General features: G+C 34.5%; 1 protein-coding gene and 1 non-coding gene across 22 annotated transcripts in view; one reads left to right on the top strand and one right to left on the bottom strand.

Moving 5' to 3' along the window:
• Znf451 (zinc finger protein 451) overlaps positions 1-25,575 on the bottom strand; it is a 93,290-nt gene that overhangs the window by 21,304 nt on the left and 46,411 nt on the right. For 18 of the 21 annotated variants that reach the window (XR_009225728.1, XR_009225726.1, XR_009225727.1 and 15 more), the window contains exons 8-14: positions 18,272-18,449; positions 17,427-17,574; positions 12,433-14,027; positions 10,102-10,242; positions 8,562-8,692; positions 7,483-7,669; positions 1,671-1,736 (exon numbers count right to left, since the gene is read on the bottom strand). Coding sequence is in view for 7 of the 21 variants with exons in the window: in XM_046432550.2 (XP_046288506.1) it covers positions 1,671-1,736; positions 7,483-7,669; positions 8,562-8,692; positions 10,102-10,242; positions 12,433-14,027; positions 17,427-17,574; positions 18,272-18,449 (2,446 nt within the window). In the remaining 14 variants the exon portion in view is untranslated. Of the gene's footprint in view, positions 1-1,670; positions 1,737-4,695; positions 4,763-7,482; positions 7,670-8,561; positions 8,693-10,101; positions 10,243-12,432; positions 14,028-17,426; positions 17,575-18,271; positions 18,450-25,575 lie in introns of all 21 variants that reach the window. The other 3 variants (XR_009225730.1, XR_009225731.1, XM_046432551.2) reach the window with 2 other exon arrangements.
• On the top strand, positions 22,139-22,245 carry LOC124085094 (U6 spliceosomal RNA). Its single transcript, XR_006849335.1, has one exon. It is a non-coding gene; the product is annotated as a U6 spliceosomal RNA (small nuclear RNA).

Genomic DNA, 25,575 nt, shown 5'->3' with positions numbered 1-25,575 from the left:
AAATATTTTAAATCTATTTGGTACTTAACCGTGGGAGCCTAGTAGAAGCAGTGGTTAGCTCTGTTTAAAGACCAAAAATCTAGAACAGGCACTGATGACACAAAAATGGTAATTTTATGTGGTTCAACCTAAGAGATGACATTTGGGCTGTTTCTTGTTGGGTAAAGAAGAGTAAAAAAAAGATTATTAAAGGAAAGTGCATAGGAGACCATATTCCTTAACCTGCATGGAACATTGCATACTCCTCACACTTAACTTGATACAGATGCATCAGAAAATAAAAGAAAGCTCAAATAACATGTGTCCTTTAATTTTCTTGGAATGAGGTCCTCTGTTGCCACCTCAAATAACAACTAGTGAAAAGTTTAAATGATCTTTTCTTGAATCCTTTAATAATAATTATTTTTCCAAAGTAAAGTATTATAAAAACGTAAAAATCTCAATCCCTAAACCACATAATGCATTGCACAGATAATAGTATAGCATAAGTTCTGATACATATCCAGTTATACACATCTCAGAGTTCTTGGGTAAGCCAGAAGCCCACAAAACTGTAAAAGCTTCAAAACTGTAAAAGCTTCCAAAGCGTGGTTACTTAAGTTTTAACTCTGACGGGCATTTTCCTGGAATTATTCATGGGATGCAAAATCTGAACTTAGATTTCAACAGTGTTTATCTTTTAGTGGCTCTGATAAACAACTTACTTGGCAGATTTTGTTTAAAGCTCACAAAAGTTCTTTTATTTATCTAACTTCTCATTATGTGGCTGCTAAGCATTGAGCTAAACCTTGAAAGACCCATGTTGGAAAAAAAAAATTGGGCAAAAAAACCCAAAACTCGTTTCCAATTAAATTGTGCATTTTCTGTCAACTTTGTTTAATCAATGAATTTTGGCTATTAAGAAAGATAAGAGTTTTCTACTTGATCAGAAGGATGAATCAATTTCACTGCCATACTCAAATTTCTGAATCCTAATAGCACAAAGCTCTACTATGCCCTTAGTGAAACTAACTGCATTAAATGAGAGAGCACATAAATGCACAGAAAACAAATCAACTGGGCTATCTGTGTGTTAACCCACATTTCCTTCCTTACTTTCCAGCCTCCAAATTCCCATCCTCAAATCTCCAACCATAAACACTAGTATACTGGAATCTCTATAAAGACTTCTACTATTTTAATGCCAAAGACACTAATACTTTCCACTCCTTCAATGCAGCTAAAAGCATCATCTCATTTCCTCCCTGGTTATTAAAAAATTCAGCTTATTATGGAAAAGCCAAAGTAAAAAATGGGTATATGGTACAAATAGTGGTACAGCTAGGAATTTATGTCAAGTAACACAAAAACTTTCTCTAATTTATAGAAGGAAAGAGCCTTTCTTTCAAGAAGAGAGAAAATAGTCTGTGCAGCTAAAACTTTGTTTATAAAGCCAGGTGGTATACTGTATTTGGCACAAAAACCATAATGGATTGATACCTGTTCTAGTCTTAGAACTAGGTTTACCTTTAAATTTAAATCATCATATGTAAGAAAATGCAAGAAATCTCTTAAACTGAGAAAACTTTTGTTGTTGGTTGTTTTAAGGGTGGAGTAGGGAGAAGGTGAAGGGCTGACATAGGGAGAAATTTTTTAAAACAGAAAAATAAGGATTAATTTTATTAGGTTACCTTCTGTGGAACTGAATTCTTCAACTGAAGTACCTTTTGCTCCCACATTATCATCACTGTCACATTCTGTAAGACAGAATCAATAAATGCAAATGTATTTCTGAAAAAGTTATTGCACCATAAATTACATATTCTCAAACAATATTGTTTTCAATGATTTCTTTCATATCCAAGCTCACTAGTTACAGTTCATTAGTATTATATCATTTAGCCAGGGGTTTAATTTTTTTAATGCTTACCAAAGAGTATTAAAAATGGTGACAAAGTTTTTTTTTTGTATTTTGAAAATCATCTGTATGGAGAAAACACCACAGTTTTAATTAACAGTGCTCTTGTGATATTAGCTAGATTATACTGTTATATTGTTTGCATGTATGAATATAAAAATTCCCGTCACTATGTACAAGTATAATGAACCAATTTTAAAAACAGAAAAAAAGAACAAACAAAATTGCTCCTGCGTCAACAAATTCCTTACCCGGGGCAAATACTGACTATACTAACTTGTACTTATTTTGAAACATTTACAGTGAGTAAAGGTGGAAGATATAATGGAAGGGGATTTCTAGTGAATTTTTTAGAACTGCATGTTGTACTAATGAAATAGCTCACTGTAGTGCTTAAAGTTCTTGGCCAATATCCTGCCCAGCCTCTAAAGACAGAAATGTTGGTTTAATTATGAGAGTAACGCTGCTAATCATTTTCCTTGACCTATGCTGGACATTTAATTAGTTTACTTTTAAAAGTATCAGAACTCCCAACAACCAAATAATTTTATCTTCTCACCAAAATATCAGGTTCCTTAATGTTATTTTTTAAAAAAATGTTTAATATCTTAATATTAATTCTGCAATGTTGTTAAGACTATGGCAGAACATCTCTCATTATCTTCACTCTTCATGGACATGGTAAGTATCACTAATTCACACTGGGTGGTTATTTCTACATCATGAAATCAAGTCTGTCAATGAAAGCTTTACCCATAGCAGTTAATACTGATAAAAAGCACTTGCATGGTCACATATAGGTTATTTAAACTCTCTGAACCTCTATTTCCTCATCTATAAAATGGGGTAATGTAACATATCCTACCTCACAGAATGCAAAGAGGATTTAAAAACACATGGAAGAAGCTCTTAAAATGTGTTTAAAGTATACAACCAGAGATACGAAAAATTGTGATCTATAAGTGTAATATGAATTGTAATGCTTTCTGTTGTCATATATAACAATTTAAAATTAAAAATAAAAAAAAGTGTTTAAATACCTTTAAATGTTTAAACAACTATAAAAGGAGCAAGCATGTTGGCTGGCACATAATATGTCCTCAATAAAGTTTAGTTCATGTCTCTTTAAAACTGACTATTAAAATGTCAAGTTATATCCCCAACTCTGAAACATGAGACTTAAGTTAGAAGGAAGATGTACTTGTGAATAAAATGTAAAAGGTCTAAAGCAAAGTCTACCTGGCTCCTCTGATAAGGATTACCAGAAAGGATCCATTGTATTTGCTAAGTTTTAAGAAAGTTCAAATGACTGCAATAAAAAATAAAATTGAAAAAAATAAAAGAACTGATGAAGGATAAGGCCGCCAAAGGATCAATTAAGGACAGATCACTGGATATTTTTATATGTCTTTAAAAGGATTTATACTATTTATCAAAGCTATAATCAAAATGTTGGTAACTGGAACACTGAAGAGCTTAGAGAAAAAATACAGCAAAACCCATGACACAACCAAACCTTGAACTTTCTCTAAAGGTTCACCTAATACTGATTTACTTGATGTAAGCAAGTCAGACGCCTAAAAAAAAAAATACCATAGTAAAACTATCTACCTTTCCCTTCCCTATCAACAAAAAGTAATGCCTTAGGGTCAAATGACTAGAACTCAATATACAGAAAAGCTACTCCAAATATCTCTATTTTTACTAAGTATCTCCTGAAATTTTTTCAATTAACAGAAAAGAGGCAAAGACTAAACTCTCCAAGATATCTCATGACCATTGATCCTCATGACACTATCCCACAGATTCTTTCTGATTACACAGGAATATCCAGTCCAACTTTCTGAAAACTCAGAATAAGAAACACAAACTTGTATCATTTCTTTATGCTCTAGTGAAAAATTTAAAAACATGTAAAATCACCAGACTGTCTGCGTAATAGTAAGTATGAGAGAACTTCTCACTGTTACATACAACATCAACTTCTCCCTGTATCCTGAAAGATGAGAGTTGTTTGTTGGTTAGTAAACAGGAATGCTGAGACCACAAATCCCCTGAAGTTTTAAGTAATGTTGTATATACAGGCTGTTTATTGGGGAGTAAGAAAACTTTCATCTGATTCTCAAAAAGATATCAGTATCCTACCCCAAAACCACAAAGCCTTTAACAAACTGTCAAATCTGAAGACAAGAACACCAATGCTAAACTACATGCAAGGAGTTATTCTGGCATTCTTGTGGTGACCAAAACTATCTAAAGACCCAGTGAGAAAAACTAGTGTGAAGCCAGGCATGGGGAAATACACCAGTAGTCCCAGCTACCTGGATGGGTGAGGCCAAGAGAATCACTTGAGCCCCAGAGTTCAAGGTCAGCCTGAACATCATAGTGAGACACCACATCTCTAAATAAGTAAGTAAATAAATAAAATGATTAGTGGACACTGAAAGATTTTTAAAATACCAAAATATATATTAAATACCACTCCATTACAAACTATTATTCTACCATTCACAAAGCATTTACTAGGAAAAATGATGGAATAAAGAAAAACTTTGATATTGATTCATATAACTAAACTTTGAATATACTGTTTTCATATAACTTTTTTTTTTTTTTTAATTTTAGAGTTTTGAAAGCATTATTCATTTGATCCTTAAATCTAGGTAAAGGTAAAATCTTCTGTTTTAAAGATACTACACTTCTTCAAGCACTTAATTATTTTCATTACTTTAAAAATGTAGTGGTTAAGGCTGGGGCTGAGGTGGGCTGTGGCCGTGGCTCAGTAATAGAATGCTCACCTGGCATGTGTGAGGTGGTTCGATCCTTGGCACCACATAAAAATAAAGGTATTATGTCCACCAACAACTAAAAATGCATACATAAAATGTAGTGGTGAGGAGTCTTATTTTCTTTTTATGATAGTACTAATACAAAGAGCTACCATTTGTTGAGCCCATAGAGTGCTTTATATGCTGTGCTAGACATTTTACATAGATCACTAATTCTTATAACCAGAAAGATACAAACAATGAGATTCTGAAAAAGTTAAGTATCTTGCCTGAAATCACACTGCTAGGAAGTAGCAAAGTTAGCACTCAAAACCCATGCCCTTCTTTATGTATTGCACGATGTCTGCATTTCACAAAAATTCAGAATAAAATATACATGTGTTTTTCAAAAAGCAGTATATTCAAATAAGTACTACATATGAATGATAAAGAGTACATAGAGTGGGTTGGGATTATAGCTCAGTGGTAGAGTACTTGCCTAGCATGTGTGAGGCACTGGGTTAGAGCCTCAGCACCACATAAAAATAAATTAAAAAAAAAAAAAGGTATTGTGTCCATCTGTAACTAAAAAATATTAAAAAAAAAAAAAAAGAGGGGCTGGGGTGGTGGCTCAGCAGTAGAGCGCTCGCCTCACACATGCGAGACCCTGGGTTCGTTCCTCAGCACCACAAAAAAATAAATAAATAAAGGTATTGTGTTCAACTACAACTAAAAAATAAATATTAAAAAAAGAGGGCTGGGGTTGTGGTTCAGTGGTAGAGCACTCGCCTAGCACATGTGAGGCCCTGGGTTCGATTCTCAGCACCACATAAAAATAAATAAAGGTACTGTGCCCAACTACTATATATATATATATATATATATATATATATATATATATATAAAATAGAATACATTCAGAAGGGCTTAATGAGCACATTAATAAACCATATTTTACCTCCAACCCTAATGTATCCATGCAGGCCTTCTCATATACAGCTCTCATTCAAGTTAAACAGAAATAGAGGGAAATTCATAACAGGTTTTACATTATAAATTTAAAAAGAAATGTTCCCCAAAGAAGCAGCATAAGAGAAGGAAAAGGAAGTTGGCCTAGTGTGGAAAAGGTAAAAATTTAAGTATTTTACAGAATATTTATAAAAGTATTTTATAGAATATAGAATATTATGTTGTTGAGGATAAAGGAAAGGGTGATAAAAGAATGGAAGAAAATAATTTTTATAAAAAGGAAACCAATATGTAAAGAGTGGAGGAGGGGCTGGGATTGTAGCTCAGTGGTAGAGTGCTTGCCTAACACATGTGAGGCATTGGGTTTGATTATCAGTACTACATACAAATAAATAAAATAAAGGTCCATCAACAACTAAAAAAAATTTTTTTAAGTGGATTAAAATGAAAAATGCAGAACAGGAAGATAATATTCAGCACTAACATGTAACATAAACATGTAAGAGGTCATTTTCCTTTATAACCTTGCATCAGTACTTTGATAAAGAATATAGTTGTGCTAAGTAGATTACCAATTCTCAATTTTGCAAAAGTGTATTGATCCACTGTTATTAGTGAAAACAGCAAGATTCTTCAGAATGGACTTTCAATTTAAAATATGGTTCCAAATATATTAAAAGAAAAAAAATAACTGAAAAGCAAGCAGAGTTGGAAAATTTAAAGGCATAAAACAAAATGCCAAAAAGTAGCCACTATTTGTTATTTAATCATTCATTAATATCTTCAAATTTCATTTATGAATTCAAACTATTAGGAGAAGTAAAAATTATTATTTTATTGTTTTCATTCTCCCATATTTATTTCAGAAATTATGAAAAATTGAATGTGGTCAGGTATAATGGTGCATGCCTTTAATCCCAGCCACTTGGGAGCCTTAGGCAGGAGGATGGCAAGTTGGAGACCAGATGGCCCAAATTAGCAAACCCAGTCTCAAAATTAACATTTTTAAAAAGACCCTGGGTTTGATTCCCAGTACTGGGGAGGTGTGTGGGGGGGGAACCAAATCTTCTGAATCCCTAAATGAGAAGTAAAACTAGCCATCATTAGCATTCCTTTCAATTTCATAATAATGAGTTATAGCAATAAGATAGGATGTACCAACAGGCATGGTAGCTATAATCCCAGTGACTCAGGAGGATGAGGCAGGAGGATTGCAAGTTGGAGACCCATCACAGTAATTTAAAGACCTTGTCTCAAAATAAAAAATAGAAAGGGACTGGGGGATACAGCTCAGTTGGTAGAATGCTTGCCTAGCATGCACAAGGCCCTGGGTTCAATCCCCAGCACCACAATAAATATATAGATATAACTGAAGCTAAATCTGAAATTTCAGAAACAAAGATCTGAATTCTGAAGTTTCTAAAATTATAATATTTCAACCTATAACTACATATTTTATATAGATGATTTTTTTAATATTTATTTTTTAGTTGTAGTTGGATACAATACCTTAATTTTATTTATTATGTGGTGCTGAGGATCGAATCCAGGGCCTCACATGTGCTAGACGAATGCTCTACCACTGAGCCACAACCCCAGCCCATGAGTATGGTTTTTTTATCTACTAGATTTTAAAAAAAGGCTATGGAAAATTACTGTGAATTATTGTCCTTCTAAAACACTAAAGAATTAAAGGGAAATAGGGAAAAGATAAATAAGATAGAAGTATGACAACATGAAGGTTTATAAACAGGCAAAAGTTCACTAGAGGACAGCAGTTTATTGGTTTCTCTCAGCAGTGAAGTCTCCTCCTCTTGGGTGGTTTGCACTGTGACTGCAGCTGCATACCTTTGGTGGTATCAGAAATGCTATTTAACAAGGCACACATCATATCTCCCTCTAAGTGGTGAGGGTTTAGTATATGAGCTGGCCTCTGAGTCTTCTTAAATTGATTCTCTAGCTCCAGAAAACCTTGATCTCCTGAGAGGATGGTGAAAGGAATTTGCTTGGGTAGTTGTTCATCTAGACGGCCAGCCTATGTTGGAACAAATGGCATAGGTTGTAAAAATCAATATGAGTTTCAAATCAAGTTACATCTACTTCACATATCTAAAAAAGCACATTAAGCTTATTTCCTAGCCTACGTCTTCATAAATGAAATATGAAAAAAAAAGAGCTAATGTTTACCATAAAGACATGTAAAAAGAATCAAATATAAGATGCCATCATTTATACGACCATGGTAAAAGAAAAGGCCAAAATGAAGTCCGACAGGAGGATCCACATAAAGCAGTAACACCAAAAGACTACACACTCAATGTAAGGGAAAATAAGAAATAAATCCATAATAGAGAAAGGGAAGCAAGGTAATTTGCATGATTCAATCTTGGCACTGGATAGAAGGAAAGGAAATCTCTTATGGTTTAATCTCTTGTGGTTTACCTTCACATTAATAAATCAACATCAATACATTCACATTATCAGTGTGACAAAGTTTCTAGCAGAGAATTTAATATACAATGGGCCCTAGGTCAGTGGTTTCTCTAGGTGACTGGCAGAGACAGATGTAAATGAAAATTCTATCTCAGTCAACAGTGACTGTGAACAGTGTCTCTGAATGTCAGAAATACAAATGTGAAGTAACTTAGCATAAATACAGTATCATCTCAATCACTCATTCCATAAATAATGAAGGTAGATCTACTATGTATAGTTGAGGGTCTGCTGGGAATTGGGGGATATAGCAATAAACAACATGCCACAGGCCTCTACTCTCACAGTAGTCAAAAGTAGAACCTGACATAGGTTTCATTCAAAAATATAGTACTGAAGAATGATCTATACTGACATTACATACAGTTCAAATGGGAAAAAAATTCAAGTGGATCCTGGATTCACATTACATTTTGAATTAAACAATGACTCACATGCATACATATGGCAAAATCAGCAGCATCTTTTCTTTTACTACAGCGAGGATGAAGGAAGAAGCATCCAATTCTGTTCAAGTAATTATAGATCTTACAATTGAGTGGAGGCTTCCAGTTCGTGTTTCCTCCTAATAATTTTAGAAAAGGTAAAATGACGGTCAAACAGGAGGAAAAGACTAAAAACTGTATCAAGGGAAACACTAAACTTTTTTTTTTTTTTTTCTAGAGAGAAAGTACTAGATAGAATGTGGGGAACGCAGGTCTTGTATAGGCATCACCATCTTGTTACTTTAAAATCTTGGAAATGTAGGCCAAATTTCCTGATCTGCCTACTCGTGTGAAAATTCACAGGGATGTTAAATAAAATCTAAAGTAATACGTGTGAAAATTCTTTGAAGGCATTATTCTACATGAATGCAAATTAATGTTTTTTACAAACATGACACAGATGGACAGTGGACAGAAATGATGAGCAATCAGGAAAGCTAGACCTAATAAAACTTTATACTGGCTAATTTATATAGGGCAGTATATTTCTATCTTTAATCCCAATCATCCTCTTTATAAGCCATTTCCTCTCAAATATAAGCTATATTAGATACTCACTATACTAAAAGCTATGCAAACCCAAAATCATCTCCCTCAGGTCTGGTCCGTGGTTTGGTTTATAAAGAGATTTAGATGAAGGTACATACTTAAGAAAGGAAGGATGAACTGAAGAGGCAGTTGTGGCATGTTGGAAATAACACTAGTTCTATAGGTAAGAGACGGAAGCTCAAAAGCTTACTGCTTTTTATTAGTTATCTCTTTAAAAAAATAATAAACTTTTCAGTCTGTTTCCTTGTATTTTAAAAAAATAATAATAATCAGTATCCGTGTTTGTATCAAGCAGTAGAGTCTGGCACATTATAGGTGGTGAATAAAATCTTTTTTACTCTGTATCAAAAGATGTATATTGCCAGACACAGTGGCACACGCCTGTAATCACAGCAACTTAGGAGGCTAAGGCAGAATGAGTGCAAATTCAAAGCCAGCCTCAGCAACTTAGCAAGGCTCTAAGAAATTCAGTGAGATCCTGTCTTTAAATAAAATACAAAATAAGGGGCTGGAGTTGTGGCTCAGCGGTAGAGCACTCGCCTCTCACGCGTGAGACCCTGGGTTCAATCCTCAGCACCACATAAAAATAAACAAAACTAAAGATACTGTGCCCATGTAGAACTAAAAAAAATTAAAATAAATAAATAAATAAAATACAAAATAAGGCTGGAGATGTGGCTCAGTGGTCAAGTGCCCCTCAGTATAATCCCTAGTAGCCGCCGCTCCCGCCCCCAAAAAAAGATTTATAAACTTTGGGTCACCAAAAAGAGCTAATGTTTACCATAAAGACATGTAAAAAGAAAAATATTCTAGGAAAGTTAACTATAATGCAAAGTAACACTATTCAAATTATGTTATGTTCAGGAAGGTTCTATGGAATTTCTTAAAAGAAATCATTATGGAGAGAGGTTATCTCACATGTTTTCCTTATTGATCATACCTTGAAAGCCCCAAATAAATGTTCCTTGGTTAAGATGCCCTGGTAGATGACCAAAAAAGTTTGACCAATTATCAAAATCTACAAAGACTATATGAGTCATGGTTCGCAGGTAATCCAAATCTGGAAGCTCAACTTCTTCCTCTGAGAATACAGAAACATTAACATGAATTTAGTAAGAATCTGCTATAAACATTCTATTTTCTCAGTCTAAAAGATATTACAGGCCTAACAGGCAAAATAATTAATTTTATATATTAATTCATCTATCTAAAACTTTTAAGGTAATTCAAATTTATACATGGTATTGGTTTATGCTTAAAATACTTGATTATATATTTTATAAATATCTTTCTTTGATTTAAAAAAATAATAAGTCATTTTATTATTATTTATTATTATTTAAGTCATTCATAAAAGAAAGTTTTAAACAAATCAATGTACTAGAAAATCAAGTGTCAACAGTATATAACCAAGAACTTACAATTCACACCATCCACCAAAATAAAATTTCAAGGTGACTGGCAATAATGTCCTTGCCACTAGAATTTGCTTTTTTTCCTAATTTAGACTGATTTATTAGGAGCCCCCTGGCTCTAAGATTAAATCCCCTAAAAAGCCAAGCATGGTGCCACATGTTTGTAATCCCAGTGACTTGGGAGGTTGAGGCAGGAGGATTTCAAGTTCTAACCAGCCTCAGCAACTTAGTGAGAACCTGTTTTAAAATAAAAAATAAAAAGGGCTGGGGATGTAGCTCAGTGCTAAGGAACCCCTAGGTTCAAAAGAAAGAAGAGGAAAGAAAAGGAAAGGAAAGAATAGAAAATTCCCTGGAGAGCAGAAATAAGATAACCTACAACCCAATTGCCATAAAGCAGTGGTAGAAACAGGTGGTAATTGCCCATTAATACCTTTAATCATAGATATATCTTTCTTGGTTCTCTCAAATTCTTTCATCTCCTTCCATTCTCCCTCATTCTCTCTCTCTCTCCTTTCCCTTATTTCATACTCTTTTACCTTGACAAGAACTTCCTGTTTCCAGTATTAGTAATGCAGACTTTAAAATATTAAATTATCTTAAAAATGAAGTTTTTACTCTGCCTAATAGAGTTTTCTTCAAATATACTACTACCATCCCCTTCCATTTCCAAGCCACTTTATATCTTCAAGTTCTTAATAATTCTATATTTATATATTAGTCATCTTTTATCAAAGATAGATTAATGCAAAATTACTGAGAAAAGCAAAAGCCAAACATAAAAACATAAAATGGTGTGACCATTATTTTCACTATCTAGAGTAGTAGAGTTGACTATGCTGGACACGATTTAACTCTTTCTTACTGAAAATGTGCCATGATAAAAAAAGGTAATGTTGATTTTATGTGTGCAAACCTATAAAAATTCAGTGGTTCATAGCTGGGTGTCGTGGTGCACACCTGTAGTCCCAGCTACTCAGGAGGCTAAGGTAGAAGGATCACTTGAGCCCACAAGTTTGATCAGCCTGAGCAAAACAGACTGTTTCTAAAAATAAACAAATAAACAATAATGCAATGGTTCACAAAAACATTTTATAAGCCAAAATTTTCACATGTTCTCATCGTCTCCACTATCCATTATGTAAATCACCATGAACTAATATTTGTTTAAAAGGCTATGGACTTAAAATTACACTCTAAAACAACAGGCGCTTAAACTTCTAAACAAAATCAAATCACTATACTACTTACTGAATCCTATAATATGAAAGAAACAAAGTTCAGAATATGTACAAACAAGGGGATTCATATCTCAATTTATCTCTAGTTTCTACTACTTTTAATTCTACTTCTAATTGCTATTTTAGCTGTATGTTAAAGCTTTGCTTTCAAATAAATTGCAACAAAAATATATAAATGCTGAAATTGCCTTTAAGATTTCTCATACTTAAACAAAAGGCCAGACAATAAAAATAATTTAATCTATTTTATTTTTTAATGAATCTAAATAAATGGTACTGAAAAATCTAAATGATAGTAAGATTCAGAATTTCAAATCTTTCAGAAAATCTATCAACTTCCTTTTTCTGAAAATCTCATGCCTTTTGTAAAAGAAACGAGATCTAAAATATGTATTATTTAAAGCCAACACTCTCCCCCCTCTTAAGTTTAGAAAGTGGATGAAGAGAGTAGTAGGAATACAAATCCCCAAAAAGTATATGCTGCAGTAATTAAGTGAATGATGTATCATCCTGTTTCTTACTTCAAAACTGAATCTTTAACTTTCACAAAAATGGTGGATGCACTGCATACAAGTTTTTATATTACTATGTGAAATGTGCAGAATTGTAAAGCCATACCTATATTCTGCCAGCTTAGGTCATTTTCAGCTCCTTTCTCGATGTCTGAGTTTTTTGGACAACTCACTGCCTGTTTTGGTTTTTTCTCTGTACGTGGGGCACTGGCAGTAAACTTGTATGTGCTCCCTTTTTCAGATCCAAAATGAGCCATGCTGGGTTTCTGTAAGAAGCCATGTTTTCTATGGAAGTGCTGCTGAGCACTCTCAGGATTATGAAATGCTTTGGTACAAATGCCACATTTGATTACATACTGCTGCTCCTCTTTATCCCTCTTTTCTTCTCCATGTACTTGAAGGATATGAGAGTTAATGCTGGCTAAATTCTGTGCTGTTGCTGAACACAAATTGCAGCGAAACCATAGTTTACCTTTATCTAGCATGATTTGAAGACATCTACCATAATCTTCCTTTCTGTTGACTTTACAGATGTAACTCTCACGGCAACCACAGGTTAACAGGATACCGGTCTCTATAACTGGAAAATCTTCCTCAGTTTTAATTGAAGTTTCAGTTTTTTCTGACACAAACACATAATCTGTGCTGTGGTGCTCCTTATAATGACTCAGAAATGCTTCTTCCACATTAAAGATAAGATCACAGAGTCCACAAAAGTATTTAATCTTTATTTCATTGTTATGTTCATCTTGGCAATGCCGGTATAAGGTTTCTATCTTATGAAAAGTCTTTTTGCAATGGGCACAGCTGTATCTATGAAATTGGTGACTTGCCAAAGACAAGCAGTGTTTTTTCACACATTCTTGGGAATCAAACATATCTTCACAAATTTGGCATTGCCATTTGCCTCTTGGAGGGCTATTTGCTGGGATATGATCAACAGTAATAGCTGAAGGAGGTTTGTTAACAGCCAAATTATTCACCATAGAGGATGATGGCAAAGTTTCATCTTGTATCTCATCCATCTCATAAAAATATCTGTGCCCATTATGATATTCAGTCACATGTGCCATGATAGTATCTTTCTTCATTAACTCCTTTTTGCATGTCCGACACCAAAAAAGAAAGTTATTTAAATGTGCCCCTCCATGAATACGACTCATGTGTAAACGGATGACCCCTGAATCTTCGCACACCTTTCCACAGACCACACACTTGTAACACATTGTGTTTGCTGAAAAAACATGCTTTTCTACTGCATCTTCACTTGGGAATCGCTGATTGCATTCACAAAACCAGGTTTTAATTACTGACCTTTCTTTCTGGACACAAACCACACCTTCATGCCTTTTATCTTCTAAATTCATCTTCTTTTTTGGAATCATGCTGCAATCCTGTGAGCTAGATTCTTTAATAGACATAGTTCTTTTAAGTGATGAAAGCTGTGGTTGATCTAATAAATTCAAGTCAGAAGGAGGTCTGTTCCCTTCACTACTGTGGCAATATAGTAAGACTGATTCTTGGACTGAGTTAGCGACTCGGATTTTGTGTCCTGAATTCTGCTTGTGAATTAGGGTGCTGGTTTCATCCATAAAGACCTGGTTGCAATTTGGACAATAGCCTCTTAATATGAATTTTTCTGCAACCTGAGTAATGCTTTTCTCAGCTATAGCTACAGGTCCAGCACTACGACAACGAACCCTAAATTGGATTAAAACGAAACAAAACATTCCTTTGTAAGAATTTTCCAAATATACCATTTTTGCTTTTTATGACAGGTATTTTTAAATAACTAACATATAAATACTGATACATATTTTTCAATAAGGATACAGGAAATTTAATGATACTGTATCATCTCAAAGTACCTAAGTATTATCTATTTCTAACCCATACACAAAAAGTTAAAACTAGAATCAGAAGATTAAAAAATATCCAAGTAAACACAAGAAAATTAAAGTCGGAATCAAATGCACTGATACATGACCTTATCACCTTTATCAGACAAACAAACTGACTCTCCAAGCAATTAAAACTATTTGGAGGAATACTAACATAAGACCGTAGATAACCTTGTATTTACCTGATTAATTTTACATCAGGAATATGCTTGCCTAAAGAGGAAAATTCAATAATAAATATGCACAACCATTATTAGTTTGAGAACACTATATCACATCAAAAAGAAATTCCACACACTGTATCTATCCTTTTCACCCTAATGCTTCCCAACCCCAAAACAATCACTGAGCCCTGTGCAACTACTTTCCATTTCTGTGAATTTCCCCATTCTGGAATGTTATATGAATGAAATTATATAGTAAATGGACTCTTCTGACTGGCTTATATCATTTAGCATGTTTTCAAGGTTCCTTGGGTTGTAGCATGCACAGTATTTCATTCCTTTTAAAAGTCAAATGATACTCCATTGTATGGATATGCCTCATTTTCTTTGTCAGTTGAAAGAATCATGAATAATGCAGCTTCAAACAAACATAAATTATTTGCATGGACCTATGTTTTCATTTTTTTTTGGCTGTATCTCTAGAAGTGGAAATTGCCAACTCATACAATAACTATTTTTAATTATTTAAGAAAAAAATAAAATATTTTTAACTGAATGCAAAAGAAATCATAATTTATCAAAATCTATAGAATGCAGGTAACACAGTGCTTAGAGGGAAATCTATACCTTTAAATGTTAATTTTTTTTAAAAAGCCGGTGTGGTGGCATATGCCTATAATCCCAGCAGCTCTGGAGGCTGAGGCAGGAGAATCTCGAATTCAAAGCCAGGTTCACAAAACCCAAGGTGCTAATAAGCAACTCAGTGAGAACATGCCTCTAAATAAAACACAAAATAGGGCTGGGGATATGGCTCAGTGTCCCTAAGTTCAATCCCCAGTACAACCCCAAAATAAAATAGAATATATTCTTGAAGCAAGAACAGGCAAACACAAATTATACTCAATGAGGTTAAGAGAGTGTGTTCTTCAAAAGATATAATTAATAATATGAATATACAAATAATAGACTGGGAAAATATATTCAAGAATATTTGAGGGCTGGGGTTGTAGCTCAGTGGTAGAGTGCTTGCCTTGCATCTGTGAGGAACTGAGTTCAATCCTCAGCACCACACAAAGATAAATAAATTTTAAAAAATATGTCAATCTACAACTAAAAAAATATTTGTATTGTCTTTATGTATATATAACAAAATACTTGAAGCTGAGTACCTTATTACAAAGGGATTTACTTAACCCACAGTTTTGGAAGCAGAGAAGTTCAAGATCTCTGCATCTAGCAAAGGCAGGAACATCTATCTGTGAGAGAGGACAGCAGGTGCATGTAGAAGAGGCCTTGCTTTACAACAACCCACTCTCAGGATGACTTATCCAGTCCCATGAGACCTTACCTTCTCCATGAAACAGGCATCAATCTCCTCTCAGGGCGGTGCACTCATAACCTACTTACTTCTTAAAGGTTCTACTACTTCTCAATACCATTAATGGGGACCAAGCTTCCAGCACATGAACCTTTGTGGTACCAACCATTTCCAAACCATGACACATATAATTCTAGAAAGTCCCATAATCTAAATAGAAATTTGACAAAAGTTTGTATATATGAAGAACCCCAGCTCACTACTAAAAGATCAAACAATCCTATTTTTAAAATAGGCACAATCCTTCAACAGACTTTTCATAAGCAATTAGTGCTCAACATCTTTCATCAAAAAAAAACAAAACAAAACAAAACTTGATAATTAAAATCACAATGAAACATAAGAATAGGTAAAAAGGAAATGTTGGCAAGCACGAAATTAGAACTTTCATACCTTGCTCGTATAAATGTAAAGTGGTACAACTACTTTGGGAAAATATTTAATCATTTCTTATAAAGTTAAATATGTATCTACTTTTTACTCAGCAATTCCACTCTTACATGTTTACCTAAGAGAAATGAAAATATATATCTACAAAAAGACTTGTGTAAAATATTCCTAGCAGTTTTTTCATAATAGCTATAAACTGCAAAAAGAAACCCTACATGTCCATCAACATGAGAACTGATAAACAAATTACAAGCTAATAGTTCTAAGTTGTGTATGTGTTCTGTGAATGGGAGGTGACAGGGTTAAAATAGTGCCTGGGCTTTAAGTTAACTGGAAAATATCATACACATGTGAAAGATTAAGTCTCAGTGATAGGCTAAATTTATTGAGTAATGAAGGAGGAGGATTCCAATATGCTTTTGCTTTGTCTTTACAATGTAATTTTTTTAAGTTATACATGAAAGTAGGGAGAATAGTATAAAGACCACCACTGTAACTTTTACAACCTGCTTTTAGTAGTTATCATAATAACAGTCATGTTTGATTTATATTCCTAACCTCCACAAGTTAATTATTTTGAAGTAAATCCTAGATATCATTCCATTTCATCTGTTAAGTACTTCAGTTGTACTATAAATAAAAGGGGCTTTTTTTTTTAAACCGGGGATTGAATTCGGGGCCACTCAAACACTGAGCCACATCCCCAGACCAATTTTGTATTTTATTAAAGATAGGATTCTCAGTGAGTTGCTTGGTGCCTTGATTTTGCCGAGGCTGTCTTTGAACTCACGATCCTCCTGCCTCAGCCTCCCAAGCCGTGGGATTATAGGCATATGCCACCGAGCCTGGCTGAAAAGGCTTTAAAAAAAATGTGATACTATAAGACACCTTAAAAAATTAGTGGTTTTGGGCCAGGGCTGTAGCTCAGTGGTAGAGCACTTGCCTTGAACATGTAGGGCCCTGGGTTCAATCCTTAGCACCACACAAAAGTAAACAAAGATATTCTATCCATCTATAACTAAAATAATATTTTTTAAAAAAATAAGTGGTTTTGTTTGTTTTGGCAGTACTGGAGATTGAACCTAGAGTACTTTATCACCAAGCTACACCTTTCTCTCACTATGCTAAATTTGGTTAATTTCCAAGAAAATGTATATTCTTATTTGAAAAGTAGAAAAACATGAATAGGAAAGTATTTCTCGAATCCTCCCACTGATGAACAGCTCATAAGGATATCCTAACAGCTTAAGACTAGAACCATACCAACCTGAAATGGGCAGTGAGCTCCATATGAGAACGCAGTGTCTGGTGGCAAGCCACACATTTTACTTGAAATGGAACATCTTTGCACAGAGAGATCAAAAGTTTCTTTGCATAAGATGGAAATGACACTGGATGTGCTATTCCCTTGTCAGCTGAAAGACAAAATAAATGATAACTTGCAAAGTCATTTGAATATACAATGATCCAATCTTTCTCCCCTTTCCCTTTCTCAACATCAGTTGAATTAAGTAAAACAATGTAGATGAAATTATAAGGGAAGTCACTTTCTAGCCTTAAATACAAGAGATACCCTATACTCAAATTAGAAATTGAGCATAAAATGTAGAGAAATACCCAGTTTCCAAGATATCATGAATATAACATATATACTGAATAAATGTTTTCTTTCCAAGTTTTCTTCACTCTTCAAAGTAGTCCTCCTCAAAACAATCCTTACTCAAATAAATATTGAGAATCTTTATTAAAAATAAGAATTCAAATGAAAATCTTTCACTTTCATAGTTTTTAAAACTAATGGGAAAATAAGCAACATAAAGAATGGTATAAGAAGCCGAGTGCGGTGTTGCTTGGGAGGCTGAGGCAGGAGGATCGTGAGTTCAGAGACAGCCTCAGCAAAGGTGAGGTGCTAAGCAACTCATTGAGACCCTCTCTCTAAATAAAATAGGACTGGGGATGTGGCTCATTGGCTGCCTGCCCCCCTAGGTTCGATCCCTGGTACTCCTCCTCACCCCCCCCAAAAAAGAAAAAAAGAATGGTAAAGAAGTATGATAAATTAGTTACGTAACATTAATGTGGTTTAATAATTTGCAGCAGAAGATATTAACATACCGCCCAGTTTAAAGCTTTGATGGAAATGATTCTTAAAGCTTTGGTGGAAATGGTTCTTTCCAGACATATGCTTTAGACAGTCATCCTTATTGCTAAAAAGAAGAAAGCAACTTGGACATGCAAAACACTGAATAACCTGAGGAAGAAGGTTGTTGTTATGTCCATCATCTTCAGCTTCCTAAAATATAAGGCAAAGTTGTATTACAGACAACTAAAATCAATACTCAATTTTTAAAAAATTAACTTTCAAGTTTTCCTACTTATCTGGAAAATTCTGTATTAATTTTTACTATGAAAACTTTTCTTCCCTGGGGCTGGGGCTCAGCAGTAGAGTGTTCACCTACCACATGTGAGGCCCTGGGTTTGATCCTCAGTACCACATATAAATAAATAAACAAACAAACAAATAAATAAAGGTATTGTGTCCAACTACAACTAAAAAATAAATATTTTTTTTAAATTTTTTCTTCCTTAAGTGTGAATTACAGAACTTTTATCACAAAGTAACATGTGAAATTTAAATTTTTCTTCAAGAACAAATTATAGCCATCTTTCTGTGATAAAAAGCACATTTTTCATTTCTTACATACAATTCATATGTAATATATTAATACAGAAATGTAATCACAGAACATGCACTCTTTCTCATGGTTTGCTTTGTTTATTCTCCTGCAATATAACTGATATTTACAAATAAATTCTTTCATAAACTTTTCTATGTAATCATTTAAAAAGACATATAGAAATAAACTTACAAGCAGGAAAGGCACTGTTTTATCAGATATTGTCATCTTATAGACTTCTGCCTACTAGTTTTCTCATTCCATAACAAATAATGGAATTCCTATGGTATAGGTGTAAATCAGACCTCTTACTGGTTGTAAAGTATGATTCAACCACTCATTTCTAGTTTTTTTTTGGTTTGGGATTTCTTTTCCCATATAAACAATGCTATTACAAACATCCTTAAATATATATGTACCCTTACTTATAGTTACTTTTTTTTTTTCATTATTGTGTCAGTACGGGGAAAAAGGATATATTTATTTGAATAAAAAGATACTATTGGGCTGAACATGGTTGACACATGCCTGGAATCCCAGCACCTCAGGAGGCTGAGGAAGGAGGATCACAAGTTGGAGGCCAACCTCAGCAACTTAGAGAAGCCCTATGCAATTTAGCAAAACCCTACCTCAATTAAAAAAAAAAAAAGGGGGGGGCGTTGAGGAGGAAGCTCATGGTAAAGTCTCCCTGGGTTCAACCCCTGGCACAAAAAAAAAAAAAAGATACTATAGGATTGCTTTTCAAAAAGGCTTAACCAATTAATATACACTTAGTACTGAATGAGCCTGTCAGAAACAGATTATGTATCTTTTTCATGTTTGCTAGTCTACCAGGTATAATACTTAATGTTATTTTAATTTGCATTTCCTGTCTATAATTGAGCTTGAGCCTTAATTTACACATTTGCTGGGTATGTAGATATGTTTTTGTTTGTTTGTTTTTTGTTTGTTTGGTTTTTTTGGTACCAGGGACTAAATCCTGGGGCACTCAACCACTGAGCGAGACAGGGTCTAAGTTGCTTAGGGCCTCACTAAGTTGCTGAGGCTGGCTTTGAACTTTCGATCTTCTTGCTTTAGCCTCAGAGCCATGGGAATTACAGGTGTGTGCTACCATACCTAGCTTGTGTGTGTGTTCTGTAAAATTCTTGGTTTGTATTCTTTAACCTTATTTTTTAATTGTTTTGTTTTCAACCCTTCTGAAATAATTTATATTAGTCCTTTGTTACTAGAATCAACTCTTCTATGTCATCTTCCATTCTGCAATTATTTCCCCAAACATTTATCCACTAATTTTGTTTATGGTCACTCTCAAAATTCTGACATAATCAAAGAGGTACACCTCTTCTAGCATCTGCGTTTCCAAACTTGGTTCAAGTCTCCTCTATCTTAAAACTGGAAACTGTAAAAGAAAAGTGTACATTTATAAGTGTGTGGGTGCTTATTAGAAGTATAATTTAACTTCTTATTAAGTCTTTAGAATAATAGCCCTAAAAATTATATTATGCTGCCTTCTTCTTTTTATAATTTTTTTCAGTTGTAAATGGACACAATACCTTATTTTATTTTTATCTATCTATTTATTTATTTATTTATTTGGTTCTGAGATCAAACCCAGTGTCTCACTCATGCTACACAAGCACTCTACCACTGAGCCATAACCCCAGACCTACTGTGCCTTCTGTATTTACTAATCATTAAGTATGCAACAGTTTACAGGATGCTTAACGGATGCAGCAAGATAACAGATTACATTTATATTGAGTACTTTTCAAGCCTCACACAAGGATTCTGAACATATTTATACATTTAATTCTTATCAAAACCTCATGAGGTACCATTTTAATTGTTTACAATTACCAATATTAACCACCGCACAAATTGTACCCATAGAAGAGACAAACCTATCATTCAAACCTGGTTTTGTATCCTTCGTTATAAATTCTATGCCCTTTTCACCATTCCCTACAACACCTGCTCCTGTTTTAATTTCATGAAGTTGTGTCCCATGCAAAAGAAGAAACACCCAGAAGGACATTCTGAAGCTAGAAGATTCTAAATGACATGAACAACAAAGCCATTTACTAACCATCAATTTAATAAGTTTAAGGCTACTTGAAGAGCCTTAAATAAAGTAAATAAATCAATTTTACTTCAATTGAAAGTTATAAATAGATTTTGGAGCAGGGTACTAAGGATTGAACTCAGGGGGCACTCAACCACTGAGCCACATCCCCCACCCTATTTTGTATTTTATTTAGAAACAGGGAAACAGCTGTTGCTGAGGCTGGCTCTGAACCCGCAATCCTCCTATCTCAGCCTCCAGAGCCACTGGGATTACAGGTGTGCACCAAAGAGAATTATAAATAGATTTAAAAAAAAAAAAAGTTTAAATGATTTGCTCAAAAGAACCAAAATGTGAATATACATAAAATTTTGTTGGAGGGCTCAGTGGTAGAGTGCTTGCCCAGCGTACCTGCGAGGCCCTCGGTTCGATCTTCAGCACCACATAAAAATAAACAAATAAAATAAAGGCATTCTGTCCATTTACAACTACAAATAAATAAATAAATGTTGTCAGAACATACCTATTATAAAAGTATGGCATATCTGCAAATATCTCCTACAAATTGTTAACATGCAGTCATTCTGAATCAGAATCTACATGTTAAATATTTTCTAAGTTATTCATATGCACATTAAAGTTTAAGAAGACTGGCCATGAGGGAAGAAATTGGAAATGAAAGAAAAGGAGAGACAGGCAAGGAAAATAACACTAATTGCAAATAACTCCTTCATTGAGGGATGCCATCTTTACAAAAATATAACTCATAGGTATAAAAAACAATGTGGCTTATACAATCTTCCAGCACCTTTTCTGGTTGGTGGGAAAGGCAATTACAACCAAATACATACTAGTGTAAAGGTTTAGAGTCCAAGTTTGATTAGAGTCCTCATGACTGATATATCTAGGAATATGCAATAAGGAGTATAAAGTCTATAAGTCAGGCCCAAAGTTCCTTACACACTATTATATCTTCTCTTAACCTTGTATGTTTAAGTATAATAACACCATTTTAGAGATAAAGAAACTAAATTCAAGAAGCATTTAATGGGCTGGGGATGTGGCTCAAGCGGTAGAGCGCTCGCCTGGCATGCGTGCGGCCCGGGTTCGATCCTCAGCACCACATACAAACAAAGATGTTGTGTCCGCCGATAACTAAAAAATAAAAATATTAAAAATTTAAAAAAAAAAAAGAAGCATTTAATAACTTAAGAACATTTAGCTTATAAAAGTGACAGTGGAGTACCCACTTCAGGAGCACATATACTATAATTGGAACAATACTGAGAAGATTAACATGGCCTCTGCACAAGGATGATATGTAAATTTGTGAAGTGTTCCATGTTGTGGCCCTATTCTATGAGGTGGTAGGAACTTACAGAGACACTACAAGTAAACAAGGTAGAGACTCTGGGGCTGAACTAAACTCAGCCAAAAGACAGCATGCCGCAGTCTGGCTGGGCACAATTCAGGAGCCACTTGTCAAAAGAAGCGAACTTTATTTTTAGAACCACACACACCACACCACACAGCTCCTCAGGAAAAACCTTCAGAGCCCAACTGCCACCAAGGGCTTCCCACAAGCCTCTCTACCTCCCCCACTCCTCCTGCTCTTGAGGCCCATTGGCTGGGTCGCGTGGGCGGAGCCAAAAAAGTCCCCCAATGAGCAGCTCCGTGGTCTGAAAGGGCAGGGAAACAGCCCAATGAGCATCACTGCAGAGGAGCCAATCAGTTGGCAGCTAGAAGTTGCTGGGGCGCTGTGAGCCAATCATCAGCTGGCAGCTGGAAGTTTGCTGGCAGCTGGAAGTTTGCTGGGGCCCCTTCCCCTGTGGCTCTCAACAACAGCACACCTTGTTCTACATACAAATTACATGAAAGGAGCATGAAAACAAGGAGGAGTACTACTCTCATTTCTGAAAAAGCAAACTTCAAACCAAAATTAATCAGAAGAGACAAAGAAGGTTATTTCATACTGGTAAAGGAAACAATCCCAAAAGAAGAAATAATAATAATAAATATTTATACCCCAAATGTGGGTGCTACTAGTTACATAAAAGAGACACAAATCAAATTTAATCTCAGGAAACACCCTAGTACAATAATACTAGATTTCAACACATCTGTCTCAATAGATGGGTCATATAGATATAAACTCAGGACTCTTTGGACCTGAAAAATATTATAAATCAAATGAACGTTAATAGACATTTACAAAACACTTTATCCAACAAAGGTGAATTCATTTTCTTATCAGTGGCTCAAGGAGCCTTCTCCAAAAGAGACTATATTTTAGGCCACAAAGTAACTCTTAACAAATATAAAAAAAAACTGGTATAATTCTTTGCATCTTATCAGATCATAATGGATATAATTCTTTGCATCTTATCTAGGAATTAAACTAGAAACTATGCATCTAATAGAAGAAGACATGGGGCCAACACTTCAGCATACAGAAATCAACACAACAAAATCCACATAAATAAAGTCATCTCAACAGATACACAGAAGGCCATCAATAAAATTCAGCACCCATTCATGATAAAAACACTGAAGAGACTAGAGACAGAAGGAACCTACCTCAACCTCATAAAGGCTATACATAAAAATACCAAAGCCAATCGCATAGTAAATGGGGAAAAAACTGAAGGCATTTTCTTTAAAATCTGCGACAAGACAAGATGCCAACTATTACAACTTCTATTTTAATATAGTGCTAGAAATTCTAATCAGAACAATTAGGCAAGAGAGAGAAATAAAGGGATAAAAATAGGAAAGGAAGCTGGGCATGGTTGTGTACAATTTTAATCCCAGTGGTTCAGGAGGCTGAGGCAGGAGGATCGCGAGTTCAAAGCCAGCCTCTGTAAAAGCTAGGCACTAAGCAATTCAGTGAGACTGTCTCTAAATAAAATACAAAATAGGGCTGGGGATGTGGCTCAGTGGTCAAATGCTCCCGAGTTCAATCCCTGGTATCTCCTTCAAAAAAAAAGGAAGGAAGAAGTCAAATTATCACTGTTTATAGATGATGTGCTCCTATACATAGAAGATTAAAAAAAAAAAAAAAACACTCCACCAAAAGACTGCTAGAGCTAATAAACAAACTTGGCAAAGCATCAGGTTGCAAAATCAACATACAAAAATCAATAGCTTTTCTATATACCAACAATGAATCCATTGAGAAAGAAATCAGGAAAGCAATTCCATTTACAATAGTCTCAAAAAATTAAATACCTAGGAATAAATCTAATCAAGGAGGTGAAAGACCTCTACAATGAAAACTCTAGAACATTGAAGAAATTGAAGAAGACCTCAGAAGGTGGAAATGCTTCCCATGTTCATGAATAGGCAGAATTAATATTGCTAAAATGACCATACTGCCATAAGCAATATTCAGATTCAATGTAATCCCCATCAAAATACCAATGACATTCTTCATAGGAATGAGAATGACCAAAGCAATTCTAAGCCAAAAAAAATCAATGCTGGAGGCATCTCAATACCTGACTTCAAATAATAGTACAGGGTTAAAGTAACAAAAACTGCATGGGACTTTCTTAAGAACAGACAAATAGATCAACGAGACTAATCCATACATCTATAGTCATCTGATCCTTGACAAAGATGCCAAAAACATACTTTGGAGAAAAGACAGACTTTTTAACAAATGGTTCTGGGAAAACTGGTTATCCATATGTAGAAGAATGAGATTATACACTTATCTCTTACCCTGTAAAAAAATCAACGCAAAATGGATCAAACACCTAGGAATTAAACTAGAAACTATGCATCTAATAGAAGAAGACATGGGGCCAACACTCCAGCATATAGATAGGCACAGGCAATGGCTTTCTCAATAGGATTCCTAAAGCTCAGGAAATAATGCCATGAGTTAATAAATGTGATGGTATTAAATTAAAAATTTTTTCACACCAAAGGAAACGATGAAGAATGTGAATAGAGAACTTCAGAATGGGAGAAAATCTTTGCTAGTTACTCTTCTGACAGAGGATTAATATCTAGAATATATAAAGAACTCAAAAAACTTAACACAAAAACATGAAATAACCCAATTAATAAGTGGGCAAATGAATTAAACAGAATCAACTCAAAAGAAGGAATACAAATATAAATAGCCAACGAATACATGCTAATTGCAGAAATGCAAATTAAAACTACACTGAGTTTTCATCTTCTATCAGAATGGCAATCATCAAGAATACAAATAATAATAAATGCTGGAGAAGATGTGGAGAAAAAGGAACTAAATTAGTATAACCATTTGGAAATCAATATGGATGTTCCTCAAAAGACTAAACTGGAACCATCCTATGACCCAACTATACCACTCCTCGTTATTTACCCTAAAGAATCAAAATCAGGCCAGGCATGGTGGGGCAGATCTGTAATCCCAGCAACTAGAAAGGCTGAGGCAGGAAGATTACAAGTTCAAGGCCAGCCTCAGCAACTTAGTGAGGCCCTAAGCAACTTGCCACACGCACATCAGATATAGCACTAATCTCCAGGATATATAAAGAACTCAAAAAACTTAACACCAAAAAAACAAACAATCCCATCAATAAATGGGCTAAGGAGCTGAACAGACACTTCTCAAAAGAAGATATATATACATTTGATCAATAAATATGTGAAAAAATGTTCAACATCTTTAGTAATTAGAGAAA

The sequence above is a fragment of the Marmota monax genome, unplaced genomic scaffold (assembly GCF_021218885.2).
Source record: "Marmota monax isolate L192 unplaced genomic scaffold, Marmota_monax_Labrador192_F-V1.1 WCK01_AAM20220418_F8-fsc00116, whole genome shotgun sequence".
Classification (NCBI taxonomy): Eukaryota; Metazoa; Chordata; class Mammalia; order Rodentia; family Sciuridae; genus Marmota; species Marmota monax.
This window is presented reverse-complemented; position numbering and strand designations above follow the sequence as displayed.